Source organism: Coturnix japonica, chromosome 7, assembly GCF_054131305.1.
Source record: "Coturnix japonica strain WE chromosome 7, WE-NBRP24, whole genome shotgun sequence".
Lineage (NCBI taxonomy): Eukaryota > Metazoa > Chordata > Aves > Galliformes > Phasianidae > Coturnix > Coturnix japonica.
The window spans coordinates 6,659,652-6,681,309 of record NC_140669.1 but is presented as its reverse complement, the minus strand read 5'-3'; the positions used below and the strand labels follow the sequence as shown (position 1 = coordinate 6,681,309).

Sequence of the window (21,658 nt, the reverse complement as noted above, 5' to 3'; positions counted from 1 at the left end):
GCTGAAGGAAAGCAGCGTTTGTTCTAATTGATTGGACTGACTGAAGGACTGATTGAGGATGACTGTGCAAACAGAAAGTGGTATTTTCTGTGGTTTGTTCTGTTCTTAAATTTCAGCTTCTTGGATTAATTTTTTCCATTGGATTAAAATATGCAAGGCAGAACACATTGTTTATTTGTACAGCTTGCTTAAAGAAAGAAAGAAAAAAGAGATAAGAATATTTTGGAATTGCGTATTCGTAAAGTTAGGTACTGTTTATTATTTTTACTTGCTAAAAATGAGGAACCAAATAAGAAATCCCTGTTAATTAAAAGCAGATGATAAAGACTTTACAGTCACCTTGAAGTCACTGTAGTCATGTAAAAGCAGCTCTTTGGTGTAAGCACTGCTGACAGTGGCATAAACGCTGTTAGCAGCAGAGTGTGAAAGTTTTAATGGCAATTTGAGCATAAAAGCCATCTTGTCAAGATGAAAGGTACAAGGTAGGCTTTACTTTAAACATGCTGTCATTTGCAGAAATGGTATGAGGAAACACAACAGGTTAGCTGCAGTACTTTTTATTGCTTATTCATAAAGTCTCTTCAGGTTAAGCTATTTTAAAATGATTTGCGTGACCCCAAGTGAAGTTAAAGCCCCTGAGTCTGCAGACCAGTAGATAAATCAGCACAGACTGTACTTATTTTGAAAACAAGACAAATGCAAATGGAAGAGGATGTGGGTTTGTCTTTTGTAAAGAACGTTCGAGCCCTTTTCCCATCTGTTGAGTGTTCGGGAATGTGCCTGAGAAGAATCACTGAGAAACGGTAAAACGTTTGGTAGCTGCTGTGACAAATGTCTGCTATTTTGCAGTTTTTTATAAGCTTGGAAATCTTATGAAACCTAAATGTGATGATGGTGGTGAGTGTTTTCACATGCATTTATGCTTAACAGTTTCAAAGACAGGAAGTCGCAGTACACTGACTGTGTTAGACATATGTGACTTAACTGAAATCATGGAACCATCAATAGCTGGTAAACTACTTGTGGTATTAAGGCAGAATATTCTGTTTTCCAGTCCTGTCTTGGAGCCTGCAGAAATCTTTAGCTTACTGGGTTCATGTTGCTGGACAACACAAATGGAGGCCAGTAGTGGTATGATATCAAATTATAAACAGTTTTTATACAGTGAACTGCAGTAGAAACTAAAAATATATTTTCTGTGTTGGTTTCTTTTGTGTGAAACTGTAAGAGAGAAACTTCAGCCAGGGCAGGCGAAGGTATCCGACCTGAATTTGGCACCTTTTATGAAATCAAAGGGATTTTCATGCAAACTCTTCATGTGTCCATCAGCCCATGCCATGTTCCGTTGTTATGAATTAACCTTTAGCTTTATGAGGAAAATGTTACCTGTCTACGTATCAAGCTTAATTTAGATAAGACATGTTATGGCAACAAGAAAACAAAATGCTGTCCTGAGGTTTTGAAGTGAACAATATATTTGATGGTTCTTGATAATCTTCCATCTATCTGTAGTTCACCAATTAATTATTTGAGTAATGTTCAAAGCTTTCAGTTTCATTAATTCATTTGTTCCTTGCGTGACAAAATGGAGAAAAAAATTCAGAGAATACAAGGGAGTCATCCAGCAAAGGAGTGAAAAGGAGCTGAGGTGCTTTGAAATTACAAATTGCTCTCTAATCTCACTTGATGCCTACATGTGTGACTTGGCAGTCTGCAGGATGCACACAGCACCTGACTAGAAGTCACTCCTTAATGCTTGATCACTACTTAGCAATACTATTAAGCTTTGTAGGAGGAGGAGAAATATGCGACAGGTTGGGCATGGTTCTGTAGATGCCTTTTGTAAGCTGAGCAGTTAAAGTATTTACCTCATCAGTAGGAGCTGATAATCGTGACAAAAATAATCACAAAGCAGGAATTAGAATTGTTCCCTACTTTCAAATTTAAATTATGACAAACGATTAAATAATGGTCATCTGCTTAAGGACTTGTTTGAACTGCTTAGATTTGAAATGGGAGCAATTATAGAAGTAAACCATTTTTCTACTGAATGGAAAAAGAAGACCAAAGCAACATAGAGGATATTTAGTTCTATCCAGGTAACAAAAAAGGAAGAATAAAACAATTAAGGCTACCATCTGTGTGTCCAGCCTGAGCTGTGCATGTACTGAGGGAAATCCCCCCCTTTAAATAACTTTAAATATGAACTAAAATGAAGACACTAATCTTTGAAGGCTGCGCTTACAGTAAAAGATTAAGAATATAATGCAAAGAAATAATAATGCCTGTAAAGGTAGAACACTCCTGCATTAAATAAATATGGTGCTGAATTGCTAAGAAGGGATAACTACTTACCCAGGGAGAGATTTTCCTTGTGTAACATGTACATGTTACGTATGCTGTATAAGCATTGCAGTCAGAATACTGAGGCTCCTCCCATCTGAGGGGGATGAGTATCACTTTTAACCTGACTGTACAAGTCAGCAATAATGAGTGTTTTCCTCTGTGATTGTCTTATACAGTTATTATAAACACAAAACTGCAATTACAGAAGAAGTAGGCTGTCAGTAGGAGTTCACCATTGAGTAATTCAATTATGCTATAAAATGGCAGAATCCAAAAGATCCTGTAACACAGATAGGAAAATGGAAAGTGCTAACACAGTTGGGAACATAATAAAAGCAGCAATTGTGGTGTAGGTAAGATTCAGGACTGCTTTGTTAGACATAGGAAGCATATAGCTAGATGGTGTTATTGTTTTGTTTCCTTACATACAGCTTTCCACATTCATAATTAATTTATTACACATATTTATATATATAAATACATATACAGATACATGACAGCTCTGTCTGTTGCTAAAGCACCTTGTTAACTGTTCTGTGTAACAGATGACAAAGAATGGTACAGTGGAATCTGAAGAGGCTAATACATTGACACTGGATGACATTTCTGACGATGATATTGATCTGGACAACACAGAAGTAGATGAGTATTTCTTTCTACAACCCCTGCCAACAAAAAAACGAAGGGCACTGCTGCGAGCTTCTGGAGTGAAGAAGATTGATGTGGAAGAAAAACATGAGCTGCGGGCCATCCGGCTGTCCAGAGAGGATTGCGGCTGCGACTGCCGTGTGTTTTGTGATCCAGAAACTTGCACTTGCAGTCTTGCAGGCATAAAGTGTCAGGTAAATGTCTATATTATCGTCATTATTTAACTAGCAAGGGAAGGGGTCGGAGGGGTGTGCGCGCATGCACTTTTTTGCTAAGGTGGTAAGTACTGAAAGGGAATTAAGTGAATTATTAAATAGCAACTCTTGTGGATCTTAAACTAGTTTAAGGCTTGGATTTAAGAGTATGCAGTGTGCAATACAATTTTTCTCCTTAAACATCTTTATTTATTTATCAGTTTAGGCATATACACCGTTCAGTATTATTTTTTTCATAAGTACATGTTTTCCTCTTCATGTTCCCCTTTGGCCTTTATCTAAACATGCAAATGGAAACAGAAGAATCAGTAGCCTGCAGATTTCACAAGGGTATGTAGCTTTGGTTTTAGAGACAATTCACATGCTGTCCAAATCACAGAATCACAGAATCACAGAATGACCCGGGTTGGAAGGGACCTCAAGGATCATGTAGTTCCAACCCCCCTGCCTAGCAGGGCCACTAAACATACACATTTACTAGATCAGGTTGCCCAGGGCCCCGTCCAATCTGGTCTTGAACACCTCCAAGGACGGGGCATCCACAACCTCACTGGGCAGCCTGTTCCAGGACCTAACCACCCTTCTAGTAAAGAACTTTCCCCTAACATCCAACCTAAATCTTCCCTCCTTCAACTTAAAACCATTTCCCCTAGTCCTGCTATTATCAGCCCTTTCGAAGAGTTTACTCCCCTCCTGGGAGTAAGTTCCCTTCAGGTATTGAAAGGCTGCAATGAGGTCACCTCGCAACCTTCTCTTCTCCAGGCTGAACAAACCCAACTCCCTCAGCCTGTCCTCATAGGGGAGGTGCTCCAGCCCCCTGATCATCTTTGTGGCCCTCCTCTGGACCCTTTCCAAAATCTCCATATCTTTTTTGTACTGAGGGCTCCACACCTGGACACAGTACTCCAGATGGGGCCTCACAAGAGCAGAGTAGAGAGGGACGATCACCTCCCTATCCCTGCTGACCACCCCTCTCCTGATGGAGCCCAGGATCCCATTTGCTTTCCGGGCTGCCAGAGCGCACTGCTGGCTCATGTTAAGTTTCTCATCTATCAGGACCCCTAGGTCTTTTTCAGCCAAGCTGCTCTCAAGGACAACTCCTCCCAGCCTGTACAGGTGCCTGGGGTTCTTCCGGCCCAAGTGCAAAACCTTGCACTTTGCCGTGTTGAACCTCATTAGGTTCACCCGAGCCCAGCTTTCCAGCTTTCCAGCCTGTCAAGGTCAAATGTGAATTACAATCCAAATTCAGGAAGAAGTAATAAGTAAGTCAAACTGCAGTACTGTCCTTTCCTTAACATGCACGATACTTAACATGCAAGCACAAAAGCTGCATGGATGCAACAAAACATAGCAGAATGTTTTTTTCTCTCTGCAGATTTAGCGGTATCGCATATTGTACATACAGCTGTAAATGTCCCTAAATAGGAATTCCCTAAAAGATGGTTTCTGCTAATAACCACAAGTAGCTGTTGTTGGTTTCTCTCTAAATGCATTTTTTCTCATCAATTCTTAAATCACAGCTAAATTTTCTCTGCTATTCTAAATAATATATTCCTTTTGCTGCTCTTGTTTTCATCTTCACATTTTGGGAAGATGTACTAGATTGTTTCATATGGCTTTCTTCTGCATCATATTTGATGTTTAGGTATTGCAGTGTAGATACAAATCACAGACCTTAAGCTGTCTAATAGAACTACTTGATTTGTGCATTCAGTCGCACTTTTCTATACTTCTGATGAATATTGTGAGACATATGGGTATTTGACATGGCTTATTCTTACAAGTACTTCCTCAAGTGAATCCCACTTCACTTCTGTCTATTTTTTAAGCTTTCTAGGTTCTGCGATGACCAGGTTTATGCTAAATATTGTTAATCTGTATTCTCTTTTTCAAAAGGTGGATCGTATGTCTTTTCCATGCGGTTGCACTAAAGAAGGGTGTAGCAATACAGCAGGTAGAATTGAATTTAATCCTATCCGTGTACGGACTCACTTTTTGCACACAATAATGAAACTTGAATTGGAGAAAAATAGAGAACAGCAAGTTCCGTCACTAAATGGCTGCCACAGTGAGATAAGTGCACATACTAGTTCTATGAGTCCGGGACCCCATCCGGTTGAATATTCAATTGCAGAAAATTTTGAGATTGAAACTGAACCTCAGGCTGCAGTTATGCATTCTCAGTCAGCCGAGGACTTGGACTGCCCTGGGGAAGAGGAGGAAGAGGAAGATGGGAGTAGCTTTTGTAGCGGAGTTACTGATTCTAGCACTCAGAGTTTAGCCCCTAGTGAATCAGATGATGATGAAGAGGAAGAGGAAGATGAGGAAGATGATGAGGAAGAAAAAGCAGATGACTTTGTAGAAAGTATGAGTTCCCATGCTGATATGGTGCCTCTTCCTTCTGTCCTTTGCTACTCTGATGGAACTGCTGTGCATGAAAACCACTCTAAAAATGCCTCATACTATACTAACTCTTCAAATCTGTATTACCAAATAGAGAACCATGTTGCTGGCACTGCTAACCAGATTGGTGAGACTTACTCAGAAAGGGATGCTGTCAAGAATGGCAGCCTTCCTCTGGTGCCTTACAGCATGACTTCCGAACAGTTTGTTGACTATACGCGGCAATCAGAGGAAACTTTTAGCAGCCCTCATTACCCTTCTGCAAATCCCTCAGTGATTGTTTGCTGCTCATCTTCTGAAGGTGACAGCAGTGCTCCATGTAACAGTATATACACTGAGCATAGGCCAAGTCATCCTCAAGTGGAATTTCACTCATTCTTGAAAGGTCCTTCTCAAGATGGATTTGTTTCAGCTTTGAACAGCGAGAGTCGTGTACAAGAGCACCCTGCTGAGAATTCACTAGTCCTCTCAGAAAAGAGTAGACTGCACGAAGAGTGCATCAAATCACCAGTGGTAGAAACAGTACCTGTTTAATATTAAAATTATTCTAAGACTGACTTCCTGTATTAAAATGCACTCAAATTGGATTTCCTAGAATCTTAATATTTTTTTTTAAGAGGTAGACAACACTTCGGCTATAGTCAATGTTCCAGACACACGTTCAAGCTACATTGCCAGAGGCACTGCACAGCATCAGTTCGTGTAAAGATTAAAAAAGCAGACCAACGTCAGACTGTCTTTTGATAAAAGTTAAGCACGTAAGTAAAAAACCCCACACCTAACATATTTCAAAGTAGCCTACCTGTCAAATATGTGAAACCTGCCAAGCTATCTGAATCAAAGCTTCAAGTTTTTGATTGTCGGGCCTGTGCAAGATTGTTAAAAATGATAGTTTGAAATAATCATGTTTAAAGTCCTAATTTTCAACGTACCTGAAAAAAAGAACATAATTTTAATGTAAAAGTAATTACTGTAAAAAAAGTTTTAATTGTTCTGTACTGTATGTATTTTATTTATGGTAGTTTAGTATTCATGTTTTGATAAAAAGGAACAGCATGTTCATTTGAACAGACGATCCATAGCTAGTAAGAAAGAGCATGACCAGTTTTCATCTGGAGTACCATGTATTTTTTAATTTATCAGAAAGAAATGGTATTTAACTTAACTTAAAATGCATTTCTAGAGTACTATTTTCTCTTTTTACTGTTCTTGACCAACAGAAGAGTCAGACGGGGAGGCAGGTGCATCTTTTAGAACGGTGAAAAGTAGACAATCCTCCATCAAAATTAAAATCAGCGGTATTTCCAGAACTAGAACCCCTTCCCAAAGAAAAACCATCTTGTATATTAATGGCAAAGCAGTAGTTTGAGCTTGCGCAGCACCTTTTAGCCCAGCAAACATTCAGATACTTACTTATGCACTTTAGTGCCATTTTGCAGTTATGTTTCAACTGCAGAAACTGTGAACTATTTTGGAGAAATGCCATAGCTCCAGACTCTGAGGTGTATGTAAGATCTTAAAGTCCATTGTAGCAAAACTTGGACATTTTCCCAAGCCAGTATATGTATAAGTCAGTCAGTAGATACTTTAAAAAAAAATTAAATTAAATTAAAAAAAAAACCTGCAGCAACAAAATACAGCTAACAAGCAAAAGAGACTTGTTGATCACAGTTTAACCGAAGCATGGAAAGTCATGTGGATGGGTCTAGGTTTTCCTATTTAGCAGTTTTTATGAGATACAAAGGTTTTTGTGGACTGCACACTGTCACTTGAATCACTTGATCTAATTAAGGATCAGTATAGTCCATGACAAAACACATCTACAGAGATTTTACATCTGCTAAAGTCTGCAAGCAGAATAGCACGTACGCCATATGGATATCCATTCCTTTGTACTCCATTTATTCTAAAATTAAATGGAAATTCAGTTTCTTCAAGAAAAGCAAATGTACGGGAGCATGCTTATCTGTACACTGGTAATTCTCTACAGACTTTGATCTCAGAAGCTATTTTAATGTTATTCTAATAATGAAATGTCATCATACATCAAGTATAGTTGCAGTGAAGACCTCTTTGCCAAAATAAGGATCAGCATTTTATTTTTCACCTGTCAAATCTTGATGGCATAAGTTCGAGCTCTGTGACAGTGGCTCTTCTGGTTAGAAGCTCCTTACGGCATCACATATAGTACTGCAGGAGAAAAATTCCCAGATTTAAAACATGCTTTTTAAAAAAGGAATTTAATTATTTTACTGGGACCTGGGCATCTCATTTACCGAGGTCAGCATTTTCTGATTTTCTATGCTAAATCAACAAAATATCTTTACTCCATGGAAAGGTTTTTTATTTGTTTTTTTTTTTTCACAAGTCCTATGCATTGTTTTATCTTTCACAAACTGCATCAGAAAATCCTACTTCTCCTGGGACTGGATATTCCATAGTTACTGCATACTCTGTGTACTGGAAAAGTGCAGTCATGTTGATTAACTGCCTCAGCAGTTCTTAGGCCCTGCTGCTCTTAGTCACTCTAATCTCTCTGTACAAGCTGAGTAGCCAGGTAAACGTACATGTTCTCCACTTCCGTATAGCAAATACCCATCTTTCAAGAGAAACACCTTAGTTCATAAAGGTTCTGCATGATAAAATGAGAGCAGTATTACTCTGTCCAGATGTTCTACAGCAAGTGTTACAAGTCTCTGTATACAAGGATCTTGCATGAACAGCAGGCTAAAATCAGGCAATCTCACAACACCAGCACCAAAAGCACAACTTCCTTCCTGAGCTGGGAGAACAATTGTGAATCAGTAGCAGCATTTTAAGTTCAGCATGATGGCTCCTGGAGCATCATGCACACTTTACCAGGGTATTACTCTCAGGGGAAAGTTAAACAAAGTATTTTTTTTGTTTCATTATTCACCCCCTTGCTGAGCAATAAGAGATTATTTTCTTGGCCCCTATACTTCCAAATGAAAAATATCTTTAATAACATTAGCAAGCACAGTAAGCGATTAACACAATAAAACTTTGCTTTAAAATACTGAGAGAATAGTTACTCTGTATTTCTCTTGGCACTGGTGTCAGAGCCCAGGCCTCCTCGATGAATTTCTGAGTACTTAAATGTATTACCATACACTTAGATGCACGTGCTGTGGGGGCATGGGGTGAACACAGCTGAATTCTCAAAAGTGTACAGCAAAGGGTAAGAAGGAGCTTAGAGCCAGGATAAAGGCAGTAATCAGTAGGTCAAGGAACGTTTGCTATAGTATTTGCCCTTGCTTAACAGTAGCTAATTCTGTAGCCCTGCCCAGAACAGATAGATAGATACTCTCATTTATAGTTTATAAATCCTGAGTTAGCTGTAGAAATCAGCTCAGTGTCAAGATTCCTACTTCTTGATCAAATGTTTTCATGTTTTGCTTAGAAGACTGAAGAAATCTTCATAGAAGCAAAAATAAACTTAAATCGTGGGCTGAAGAATGTTTTATATTCTGGGCTAATGCATACATACAATGCATCCCATTTCCCAGCTAGTTAATACTGGTAAACAGTCATATCATTTGGGGCAAGCTTATTTCTATGTGCTAAAAGTATTATATTATTAAATGATAAATGGCAGTATTTGCTTCTGTATAGATACGGCTCATCATCTTTGGAAAAGTTTACTTTACTGATGGCTGTATCAGCTTTTTCTCCTAACGAATTTTGCTACTGATAAGCACTCGAAAGAAGTCAGATAATGAACTGGCAGATAATTTACGATCGTGTGATGTAGTTCAGAAAAATACATAATGACAAAAGCAATTCCCCCTCTGTTCAAATTGAATTTTCACACAGGAAATCAATAGAACAACACATAAAATGGAACGCCTTTTTGCTCCTAAGGTGAACTTTGCCTCTCTTGGAAAAAAGCAATGTTAGAGTAAGAAAGTTTTAACTCTGTGAAGTTTTACTATCTTACATTTACGTAAATTGTTGCTAATGAATCCCCTGAGTAGACATTTCTGTCTTTTAAGGCCACTGCTTTCCATCACTTGCTGTAAATGCGGTTCAGCCCACTCACCTCCTCTCTAACTGATGAGTTAACAGTGTTAACAATGCTATCTTGCATTTTCATTAGTCATACAGACAATGCAGGTAATACTCATGATGTTGTTACCCACTAGATTGCTAATAAATCCAGATCCAGCTCCTAATCTTACTTGAGCACTGCATTTCAGTAAATGTGCTATTAAATCAATCATGTAGATATTTCCTGCCCCACAGCCAATTTAGAGGATGTCTTCACTAAAGACAAATAGTTTCTTAAAAATTGAGAACCTACGTTTATATACAAAACATGGTATGTTTTTGAATATTTCAGATGTTCATGATACTTTGATAGAAATGTGCAACACCGGACAGAGTACTGGGCTAATACAAAGGAGACCTGGGTACCTTTGGCTTTGCCTTTGTCCTGCTCTGTTACTTGGAAGTGACACCACGACTCTGGTTTGTGAGGTACTTGGAGACGCTGTGATTAAAATATTTCAAGACAACATCCTGAATAACCTTTCCCAATAAATTCCAGTTCAGCTCAGAAGTACAAATTTCATCACTAACGTGAGATACAACACAATCAAGGTCATCTTTTATGGACAACATGAATAAGCAAACATAGAAAAATAAATTCTACAGTGAAAATTGTGAAAATTAGAAAAAAAGCTTGATTTACTTGTTGAGCAGCTGCAGTTGAGCAGCAAGATTTTAGTTTGCCAATGACAGCAGCAACAGGCAGTCTTATTCCCATGCTTATCTTCTTTTGCTAGTTGAGTTCTGTCAGTTGAAACTCCTTGCCAGGGCCGTTCCAATGGCAACGCAGGTACCCTCACTCTGAGCTAAAGCAAGAGAGGCAGTTGGAGCCGCAATAAAGTTTTAAAGGCATCTGCTAAACAATAAACTCCAGTGTTTCAACTCAGGAGTTACCTGAACTCAAGCACTTTGTACAAGTCTATTTTCCTGAGGCAGTCAGGAAAAGGCACAGAAGAACAATACTGGAAATCCTCTGGTGTTTAGGGGTGTTACGCTTTCCTACTGGGGCTAAAGACTGATTTTATCACCTACTTCACCACAGTCACAAAGCCTTGCTAGTGGCTGGCATCAAGAATTTTGCTTATTTCATAAATCAGATGTTCTTATTATATCTCCATGTTTTGCAGTCTTCTCATTTTTGTTCCTTTCTTCCTCCCTGAATTTTAGTGTCTAGGAAAAAGTCTGTTTTATGGTAAGGCTTTTCATCAAAAACAACTTCATGTGAGTCTAAGTGCAACATTAGTGTCCTCATGTCCTCTACACTAACACTTACCCAGGAAGAAGAGTTGATTTTATTTTTCACTTAACGTCAACATGCAGACAAATTGGAACCATAGTGAAAAGATGTCATCCCCCTCACTGGCTCTGAATAAACAGTAATCAGGAATGGACCCCATAGGGTCTCCCTACAGGCCCTCCTTTGTCATACACTCAAACAAACAGGAAGGAAACCTACCCCGTGGACTGCAGACGTGGAAGGGGATCCTCCTATGTAGATCCATATCGATCTATGTAGAAGCCTGTAGATCCAGTGTGATATGGCACAGCCACTATGCAGAAGGTCTCTGCCTGGAGAATCATTTTTGCTATTCTCTGTGTTATTCTCAGTCGAGAAGATGATAATCCTTCACTCAGGGTTAGCACAACTCCATTTACTAACTTATTAAATCATTGTCATTTGAATCTTAGTTGTTACACTTCCGTTTTCTTGAGGTATTTTGTGAATTTCAAGAAGAGTAGAACTAAGTCAAATAAATGTGACTTACCTGTAGTTCATCTCTAACTGTGCCCATTTGCAACAAGCCATGAAGACTGGATTAGCTTGTCTTTACTGGCAAGAAGAATGGTGGAACGTACAAATTAAGAGCGCTGTTCTATGATGAGCACCAAGATAACCCATTGTCTTGAGGCATGAGCAGACATACCCTGGGTAAGCGAGGGGAAGACAGAAAGGTCAATTTAGAGGAAAAGAGGAAGAAGGTAAGAGATACGCTGATAAGTACTTTTTTTTTTTTTTTCCTAAAGGGCAAAAGAAAACCAGATATAGGAGAAAAAAATACAGAGCATAGGAAATGAAGATATCCCCAGAGCAAGGATGAGAAAGCATATGCCTGTGCAGTACGTTTGGTCATGTTAGCTCATAAAATGAATTCTGTTGCTTGTAATGTTTTAAAACCAGCATGAACTTCCTGCAGAGAAGAAATGTTGATTTGCAACAGCAGTCGTATGTGGGCAAACATTACATAAAAGACTTATCCGAAAGCATGGGGTAAAAACAACAAAGAAAAGTAAAATCCTTGAAGCAACGCTACCATGTCTTTTCTTTGCATATATCAACCACCAGGTCATTCTCAATATCGTTTAGTTTACTCCCAGGCCTGTGCTCTAGTATAACGTCAGATAACAACAGACACTAAAAGCAAAAAGGAAATAGGTGTCCTTTCTATTAGCATTTTAGCTTGGGGGTTTTTAATGAGATTAGTACATTATGGCAGCTAATTCTTCTAGCTTTCTATACTTGAAACCTTTTTAAAATGTGTTTCTTTACTTAAAAATGAAATTCAAGGTTTGAATTAATTACAGGCAAAGGTCACCCTTGCTGGGATACTGGGATAAAGCAGCCACCCGTTTAGGAGTTTCTGATAGGTGTGCTCAGCATAGGGTTTAGCTTCTTGAAAAGATGGCAGCATTATGTGCACTGGCAGCTAGTTCTCTTAAAAAAACAACAACCACAAGGCAGCATGCTATTTTTCTAAAGAACATACATTCTAAAACATTCTATTTCTACAGCGAATACCACGACATGAGCTTTCACATAACAATGCCCACATAAATGATGCTTAACAACGGGGTCCTTCTTTTAATTGACTGATGTAGGCACTTCTATGGAAATATGTCTGAAGTGTAGTTTGTAAAACATGTTTTTAAAAGTGTTTGATGTAAAATAAGCGCTAGACATTTAACGGTGCAAAAATAGTCAAAATCTGTAGGTTACAAATTCTTTCCTGGGAGCCTCAGCCTGTAATAGTGTCTTAGTAAAGTCCATCTTTTAAGTTAAACTGCATTCTGGTGTAATAACCTTCTGCAAATAAAATGAATACAGATGTACTGGTTAATAACATGAAACACTGCAGTTTGTTATTTTGATTTTCCACCTGCAGGTAGTAGTTAGAAATTTTGTAAAGAATATATATGTAAATACGCATACACACGCACACACACATTATATATAAATTACATTTTTATGTTTGAAATGTTTTCTTTGTTTTAAGAAATATGAACTATGTCATACCTACACTGTGTTCCAATCCAGGGTTTTTGTTTATTTATTTTTTGTTTGGTTTGTGTATTTTTTTAAAGATTCATGTTTCTGTATATATATATTTCCCATATAAATATAAAACTGCTTTGGAAATTTTGGGGGCAAGTGGTAAAGAATACACCACAGCATCGATGCAAAAGTTAATGGTCTTTCAGATGTAATCCATTCAGGTGGGACTAAAACTGTGGTGTAATTGCAGCCATTTGTTTCAAATTTGTACATTAAATCCAGCTTCACTAACTTTCGAGGAAAATAATTACGTTAAGAAACCAACATTTTCTATTCCAGCTGATCTTGCATACTAAAATTATGTTGATCTCAACATACAGAAATGGACCTGCTGCTTTTAAACTGTTTGAAGAAGCAAAGGAAATTTCATCTTAAAATTCGTACACGGAAATAATTTAAAGCTTCATGAATTACGCATTTCCTTAATTAGTTTCTTCTCTTTCTTAAATAAGTTGTAACATCAAAGATGCCAAAGGGTAATATAAGCTACAATAATATTCAACAGAACTTAATCTTGACCTTATGTTGTAATTATTTATTCAAATTAACTGTATTCTTCTGTATTTATATTTTCAGTATTTATTATGAATGATATGGAATTTGATGTATTTATTGTGGCTTATTACTGCAGTGTATATATTACAGAAATGAGCATTTTTAAGTCTTAACATTAGTTCTTTTTGTTAACTAGTGGCACTCGTATTGGCTGTATTTTTATTATATATTGTACAATATATATTGTCCATTTGTTTGCAATGAAGTAAAACAGGTTTCTACGTTACATCATGGCTGCCAGTGCATTGTGCATCTTATTTCTGCTAAGCAGTCACCAGACATTCCTCTCTTGTCTGGCACAGTCAGGATTAGCACTGCACCTCCTCCCCAGGGCTGCAGAGACCCTCAAGAAGCTCTGTGAAATTTCTAGCATTTCTCCCATACCTCACAGTCTGAGAATATAAGAAACTGTTTCAGCTGTGGGGGTGTTTGGTATTTTATATAGTTTTAAGACTTAGCGTATAAATGCTAAAAGAATCCACACAAATGGTTTGTTTGGTATTTCTGTTTGTGACACTAATACTCACACTTTGGCGAGTGGAAGAAACTGGATGATTCTTCTTCAGACACCACGATGAATTTAATCGTTCTGCTTTGGAGTTAATGAAAGAACAGTTGTTGGGGGGGGGGGGGGGAAAGGCAACAACACCCTCTGGTGGTCGATCTGCAGAAATGTCAATAGCTCTAATGGCCTCGTAGCCGTACTAGTAAATAGCAGGACAACTGCTTTATTATTCCGAAAGCTGCTGATCAATATTGCTTCATTATGGAAATAATTAACAACATGGTTCTGTGCCATCTTTTCATTCCAATACTTAAAATCACGCTCTACGTTTGTGAAAGGTAAGTTGACAGTAAGTGCAGTGACACATGGCATAGAGCTGAATGATTTGTATTTGCAAAAATGGATAAAGATTAGTTGTCCTCTGTTATATATCATTAAAAAAAAAATGTTTTCACTGGATTTAATGTAGCATTTGGTTTAAATTTATTAGGAGTTATATGGAAAAGAATAGATGAGCATCTGTTGTCAGGCTGCTTTTGGTACTGCCACAAACTATGAATAACAGTGTTTCAGGGCTTGCTAAGACATACCGGCATAAAAAAACCTTATAGAACAACTTTCAAAACCAGTATTCTAATTTAAGACATTAGGGTGTCAGTTCAGAAACAGAAATGCTTAACTCTGAAATTCAGCTGCATACTGTTCTATTAATATTACTCTCACAGTTCTGTACCCACATTTAGGTAGACTGGCAGACAATCCTAAGGGTATATTGAGCTAGCGAAGTCCCGGTGCAGGTAACAGTGCTGTGTCCAGGCAGGAGATACCTTGAGCCACCCACCCTCAGAGCACATCTGGGATCTGCTTCATCCTGCCAGGAGCAAGCTTCAAATCAAACCTTCTTCAACAGCTGTTGCTCCACTCCTATCAGACAGCACGGTAAGATGGAGATTAACGCTAGTTTTTCTGGTCCATTCATGGAGCCTACAAAGCCAGCTGATTGATGTACAAGTTTTTACATATTGCATATGTAACAATATTTAATTTCCTCTCCCCAGAGGAAGAGCAAAATGTAACACTACTGCTGGAAGTATTCTAAATTAAAGCAAAGGCAGTAAATGAGCCAGAGGACACCCTGTGACAAACTGATTGTCAATGTGCCATTTGTATGAGGACCTTTGTCTCGTTTTTAAGAACTTCTGATATTTTATTTGGCTCTTAGGAACATAGTGCAGCATTTTTATTTATTTATTTAAGAAAAGGCCATTTTAATTTACTAGATTAGGAAAGAGTAAAGGCTTATGCTTTAGATGTTTCAGTGTATACAGTGACCATGAAATTTGCAGGATAAATGAAGGAACAAAACTACATGTTTTCAATAGGCAGCAATGGTAGGTTATTTGTTTTGAATTTTTTGGTTAAAAAAAGGGCTTCTGGAACAAGGAGGACCTGATAGCAAGGGGAATGAAGCATGAGGGAATGCACAGCTGATGTTAAGCTATGTAAGGTATAGTGAGTGATAAAGCGTCCCAGACTGTATTCACTACAAATTATTGCTCCATTTAAAGACTGTTCTGCAATATGCAACAATTATTCATTGGTTTCTAATAATAAAATGGGGTTTAGCTTGCCTAAGCTTTTATTCATATGGCTTCACAAACCACATTTTTATTTCTACATGTGTATGTAACTAACTGGTTTGAGTGCTGTGCATTATCCACAAGCTGTGGATAATGGCAAACCAGCATTTGTGGAATAGATCTTTCACAAGTAATACTGGAAATCACTGTGCAAAAAATCACATCCAGTTCTATTTCTTCAGGCATTTCCCCCCAATATTTGAAATAGACACTGGAACTGCACATTACCTTCCTTCATGTCAAATTTACAGGCCAACCCTATCAGTCTTTGCATGGCTCCATTTTTATCAAGTTCCTATTCCAAGCTGCTGCCAACAACCAAGGCTGCTTCTGCTTTAACTCATACAGCTCAGACCTGGCAGTCCCAGCAAACCCACAGAAACCAAGTTTTGTTCCAAAGCCAACAAAAACATTTCAGGTTCACACTTTAACCACAGGCCTTGAATAAGCCAGTAGATGGCCTTGAGCTCTTCATTTCCAGTTACCTAGGTAGTAGGTAGGGAGGTAGTAACCATGAGCCATCCTGATATTCCCTACATAACAGTGACTTCTTTTTGCCTAGAAACGGGAGGATGATTAAGAAGCAGCAGTGTCCAGTTAAGAATTGCGAAGTTAAAGAGACTGTCAGGAGAAAAAACAGGTAACAGGAAACTTACCTTCAGGGGTACTGTGTGATTCTCATCCCTCCCCTTTATAGTTATGAACAGTGTCTTAGTTTCAGCTGGGATGGAATTGTTTTCCTCAGTGTTTGGTGTGATGCTGTTCTTGTTATAGAAAAAAAACATTGCTCATAACACACCAACATTTATAGCCACTTCTAAGCAGCATTATATAGAGCCAAGGCAGTTCTCAGTCAGGGGCCCAAGGAGCTGGGAGGAACAGAATTAGGACAGATGACTTAAACTGACCAAAGGGATATTGGATCATTTCAAAGCCCACTAAGTCCCAGTGTATTTCATTTTCCCAAGATTATGGCTACCCTGCCTCAATCAAGTAGGCAGCAGTTGGTATCTTCCACAGTTAGTCAGACTTACCATCAAACAAACCAGTGGAAATGAACTTGAAGCAGAACACGGAATACCTAGGAACAGAACATCTTAGGGCAGCATATTTGATTTGAGGTCATTAAAATAAGAGAAGAGAAAGGAAACTACATTAGGAACAGGAGAAAAAGAAACACCCAATAGAAGTGAGAATACTGAGTGACCGAGGGTTCTGTTTGGAGCATCCAACCTAGAGATAATAGCTTAAAAGTGGAGATTTAATGCTAGTAACACAGGAAAGTGAATCCATTCACATTCACCAAGACTTCACATACTATTGTGCTATTGAAACGGATCATGTGCTTATTTGAAGTTCTTGTTTGTGAAATTAAGATGACATATCGAAAAGATGATATGATCCTCCCTTGGAATTTTTGAGAGCAAGTACAAATATAAATGAGATCTGTGAACAAGAAGTTCAAAGGACTGGCTGTGGTTCTGACAGTCCAGCTTCTGAATTTGAGCTCCTAGACCTCAGTCTGATATTTTTTATCTTATATATTATATAAACATTAGTTCTCAAAATGTAAGAAGTAATGCTCAGAATTTCTTTCAATCATGCAAAAAAGAATTATTTTAAAAAGATCCAAAGTATTTGAACTGACTTCCAATGCATGTCCAGACACAGACAATAAAACACACCAACTTTTTCCTCTTCTAGAGAAATCAAGTTTTGAGCTGGTAACGAAAAAGCTATAATTATCAAAATTTTATTCCCAAAAAGGAACTTATTCCTTTTTTGGCTTCACAGTTGTGCTTTCACGGGTTTTCTCTTTTATTAGAGACCACAAATTAACTCATCACTGATAAAATGCCCAGCTTAGACCGCATGCCTAAATACCTTTTGATGCTGCCATTCCTCTCCTCCAAAGGCAAAGATCTTCTGGCCTTTGTAGCTACATTCACAAAGCTGCACAGGTCCTCTAGAAGCACACAGACAAAGCTCCTTCTGAATGTTATGGCGAATGTCATGGCGTGCAGAATACTGAAGTACTTAAATAATTGCTTAGATCTCTCTTAACCAGCAGATGGCGCAAATAGCGCAGGAATATATATAAGCATATATATATGGGTTTCTTAAACCAAGAATTTCAGTGCTCTTAGAAATCTGAATTACTAAGAATTGGGTAATGCACGGTCTGGAATTACTCCACGGTTCTTGAACACCTCCACAGATGGTGACTTCACCACCTCCCTGGGCAGCTGTGCCACTGCATCACCACTCTTTTGGATAAGAACTTGTTTTTGGGACTGGACCCCACTCCAGCACAGCTGGAGGCTGCTGTCTCATGTCCTATCTTGGTAGAGAGCAAAAGGGCACGGCAGCCCCTGAAGGGCACTGCATTGCCACCACAGCTGCTGATGCTCACACCTCCAGGACACCTTATTGCAGCTGAATTTTAAGCAGCTTCTCAGCCCTTAAATGAGGTCTAGAGGAGATGGAGTCAAGCTCCACCCCTTCAGGGAGCACAGCTAAATTACTCTCACCTGTGCTCCCACAGCTGACCCGACACTTGCCTCAGCTGATTAATCAGAGGTTCAGGCTGTGATTTCCCATACAAGAGGGAACGAATGGTGAAGTGAGAGACAGAGGCTCTGCTGGAATTTAGAATAAAGGGCTCCAGATCTGCCTCATGTCAGCTCACACCGCTTCTGTCCCGGATCGCCCCATCCGCAGCCAACAGCCCCTCCCTGAGCTCTGTCAGCTGTCCCCCCAGACTCGCTCGGCTGTGCTGGATCCCTTCCTGGCTGCACTGCATCTCTTGTAGGAAGGTGCCACCCCGTGGCTGAATGCAAAAACCTCACCGCTTCTCTTCAGAGCTCCCTTGCAACTAAAGCCACCTCAGACAACTGATAACAACTAGCAAACACGTTCTGAAAGACCCCCACATTTCATTTTATGGAGAGTTAAGTATTATTTACAGTACGGCTGCAAGAAATCGTGCTGTGTAAGCAACAGTGAAGCGACACCAAGGTCACACAGCTCCTTTTTGCAGCACGAGACTTCTACCCCTGTGACCACGATGCAGTTTGGTGCAGGAGATGCCTAAAGTCACATAGTCCCATGCTGCTCCAGTGGCTTTTATTCACCATTAGTTGGAAATATCCTGGCCTTGCATTTCCAGGTATCAAATCCATGATTAAAACTCAGCATACCTGTCCTTCCCGCATTGAAAGTACAGCTGGAAAGCAAAATCCACCCATCTTACACTTTGCATCAACTTGTGTTCTCAGCCTGACACCTTCCAGGCTCAAATATCAACTCTTCCTGCTGTCAACAAGCTCGTGTATGAACTGGCTTCATTCTTTGACACGACAGTGGCTTTCCAATCCAGTTACTATTGAACCAGACGCAGAATCCAGCCCTCGAGGGCTCCCCGCTGCTGGGAAGTGGGTGTTTAGGAAATCTCACCCTACTATGCCTGACACTGCCAGGCTGTGGGTCACCACCCCTCTCTGGCACAGCCTGCTCCCTCCTATTCCCCATCCCTTTCCTTGTCACAGCCCAGCTGACAAAACACATTACACATGAACTGCATCCATCCCCACACTGCCCTGCGTAGCCAGGATCTGCATGCTTGGATGCCTCTGCTCTAACCCAGACAGCTACTTACAGTCTAGTCCCACTTGTCTTTGCTGCACGCAATGCCAGTCAGCCTGCCAGAATTGAGCCCTAAAGGGTGGCCAGAGCTGTGCTGAGCCGTGGGCATCCCCAGTTACCTGCATCATGGGATCTGGAGCTCCCCCAGTGCTCAGCTGTGCTCTGCCACCTGCAGGGAGCAGCCAGCACTGCTGACCTCAGCACGAGGGTTTTGCTTTCTTCTCTATAAACTGAAAGTAGAAGTGAAGCTCTTCCATTAAGAAGTCATTTCAGCAAGCTCAGAAAGCTGCCAGCACGTCTTCCTTGTGCACTGCTTCCAACCCATTCACCACTCATCAGCCTGTGATGGACCTGCACAAAGCCAAAATTGCTGGACTCTCATTGTGCTGCATTCCAGGGCCACCCCAACCCACCAGTGACCCACTGCTTTAACCACTGCCCCAGTTTCCACCTCTCGGGCTCCTCACGCATCACCTTCTTACTGATGGTGCCTCCTCACCAACTGTCCTCATTACTCCAAGCAGCAGCAGACCTTAAATGTAACAGCAAAACAAAGCAGGGGATAAATACGTACTATGGGAGTTGTTGGAGCTGAGCTCCTTGGGGCTACAAATGCATGATGGACAGGCTGCAGCACAACTTGCAGCTAACATACAGCTAGGGCTGGTCCTTTGCTAAGAGGGCACATAGATATGCATGTAATTGTAGAGATGTAAATCCAAGACGCCCATCTTACTGTGGAAGGAGCTGAAGTGGTTCAGTTAAGGTGTGCTTTTAGACATACGTTTGACAGCACGTTGCTTTCGGGATCTCGTATGTGTGAACTGAGGTTTAAGTACAAAAACACAGCCAAAGCCATCCACTGCCCAACGTTACTGTGCCTCTATATTAGACATGCTGGAACAATGAAAACTGAATCTGCATCTAAACCAGGACTATACAGCTCTCCTAGAAAAGATGGAGGGAGCTTTAACTGCAGTGAAAACATACCATGGCTATAAAGTACATTGTATTTACTTCTTAAAGAGTAGGAACATAAAGTTTACATGTTGAAAATGAAAATACATGTACCACTCTTTAGCCATTTAATTCAGATCATACAGGATACCCACCCCTTCAGCTCTGGAGAGAGATGGCCACACAACAAACCCAGTGGCACGTTTACCACACGTATCATTTTCCAGAAGCTCAACCATAAAAATACAGGGACCCCACGAGCACCAGACCTGGGGCAGCTACTGGAGGAGACAGTCCCCACTCCTGCCAGGCAACATTACCAGGCAGTCTTACCCATATTTGAGAGGACTCAATGTGTGTGTCTATGTAGCATGAAGGATTCTTCACAGTGAATTTTCAAGACCTAATTTCAGTGGAAAAATAGTTGTTATCTTCAGGACATTGCAAGCCTAATGACTGCAGTGGAATTCCAGTCATTAAAGCATGATACAGTTGCAGAACCAGAGGATTGTTGGAAAAGAACTTATATTAACCTCTTTATTTTACACATATTTGCCTATGGGCCTTACCACATGAATTAGTCAGCAGCTGTGACTCAAAAAGCCATCATCTGAAAACTCTCAATGCTACACATACAAGAACTGCAGCACTGATCAGGAGAGGTTAATAGTAGTTTTGTGATACAATTATTTAGCTTTGTTGCTTGCACCAAGGTTCCACTCAAATCTAGCACGTGAATTCTTATATTTACTGTAAAAAGAGCTTTCCACGCTCACCCTTGTTTCAGAGCCTCATTAATCATCTTTTGATGTAACTGAAAGCTCTGTTAAAGAAAAAATCTTGAGCAATCTTTTCAGTTCAGGAGAAGAAACCAACAGATCTCCCTCTTGTGGTCTTCTGTGCAAACAATCTTAACTATATTTGTGAGTGTCTGAAGTAGATTTTTCTAGCAAATAGCAACAGAAAATGCAAGTAATTTCACTCAATATATGAAGCTTTCTTCCTAGAAAGAATGAGAGAGATACTGTTTTCACTTCACTTTTTATCTACATGGTATTTTCTTGCAGAAAAACCAGAGATTTCAAAGGCAGAACTGCCTCCTGTACGCCACCACTTGAAAGGAAATGGGAAACAAAAATGTTACAGAATGAAGTAGATGAACAAACCTAACGATGGAGAAGCTGTTAGATTTATATAGGTAAGTGCTGTCCAGATGAACATATAAACTGCCATTCTAACAAGTTCACACTTCAGTTTATACAATGCACATAATGATTTCTACCTTACAAGCCAATCTTACTCTTCAAAAACCATAGCAGATACGTAGGAACCCATGCTCACAACT

The 21,658-nt window shown here is 39.6% G+C and overlaps 1 protein-coding gene and 1 long non-coding RNA gene across 9 annotated transcripts in view; both read left to right on the top strand.

The window, feature by feature from the left end:
• The window catches only part of CSRNP3 (cysteine and serine rich nuclear protein 3), an 86,679-nt gene extending 72,887 nt beyond the window's left edge, over nt 1-13,792 (top strand). For 4 of the 8 annotated variants that reach the window (XM_032445886.2, XM_015869175.3, XM_015869174.3 and 1 more), the window contains 2 exons: nt 2,892-3,188; nt 5,106-13,792. In XM_032445886.2, coding sequence (XP_032301777.2) covers nt 2,892-3,188; nt 5,106-6,146 — 1,338 coding nt within the window. In that variant the 3' untranslated portion in view covers nt 6,147-13,792. The remainder of the gene's footprint in view (nt 1-2,891; nt 3,189-5,105) is intronic. The other 4 variants (XM_015869182.3, XM_015869180.3, XM_015869177.3 and 1 more) reach the window with 2 other exon arrangements.
• A 1,081-nt stretch (nt 13,793-14,873) lies between these two features.
• On the top strand, nt 14,874-16,351 carry LOC146760055 (uncharacterized). The gene is made up of 2 exons (XR_014947876.1): nt 14,874-15,010; nt 16,274-16,351. It is a non-coding gene; the product is annotated as an uncharacterized LOC146760055 (long non-coding RNA).
• The last annotated feature ends 5,307 nt before the right edge of the window (nt 16,352-21,658 follow it).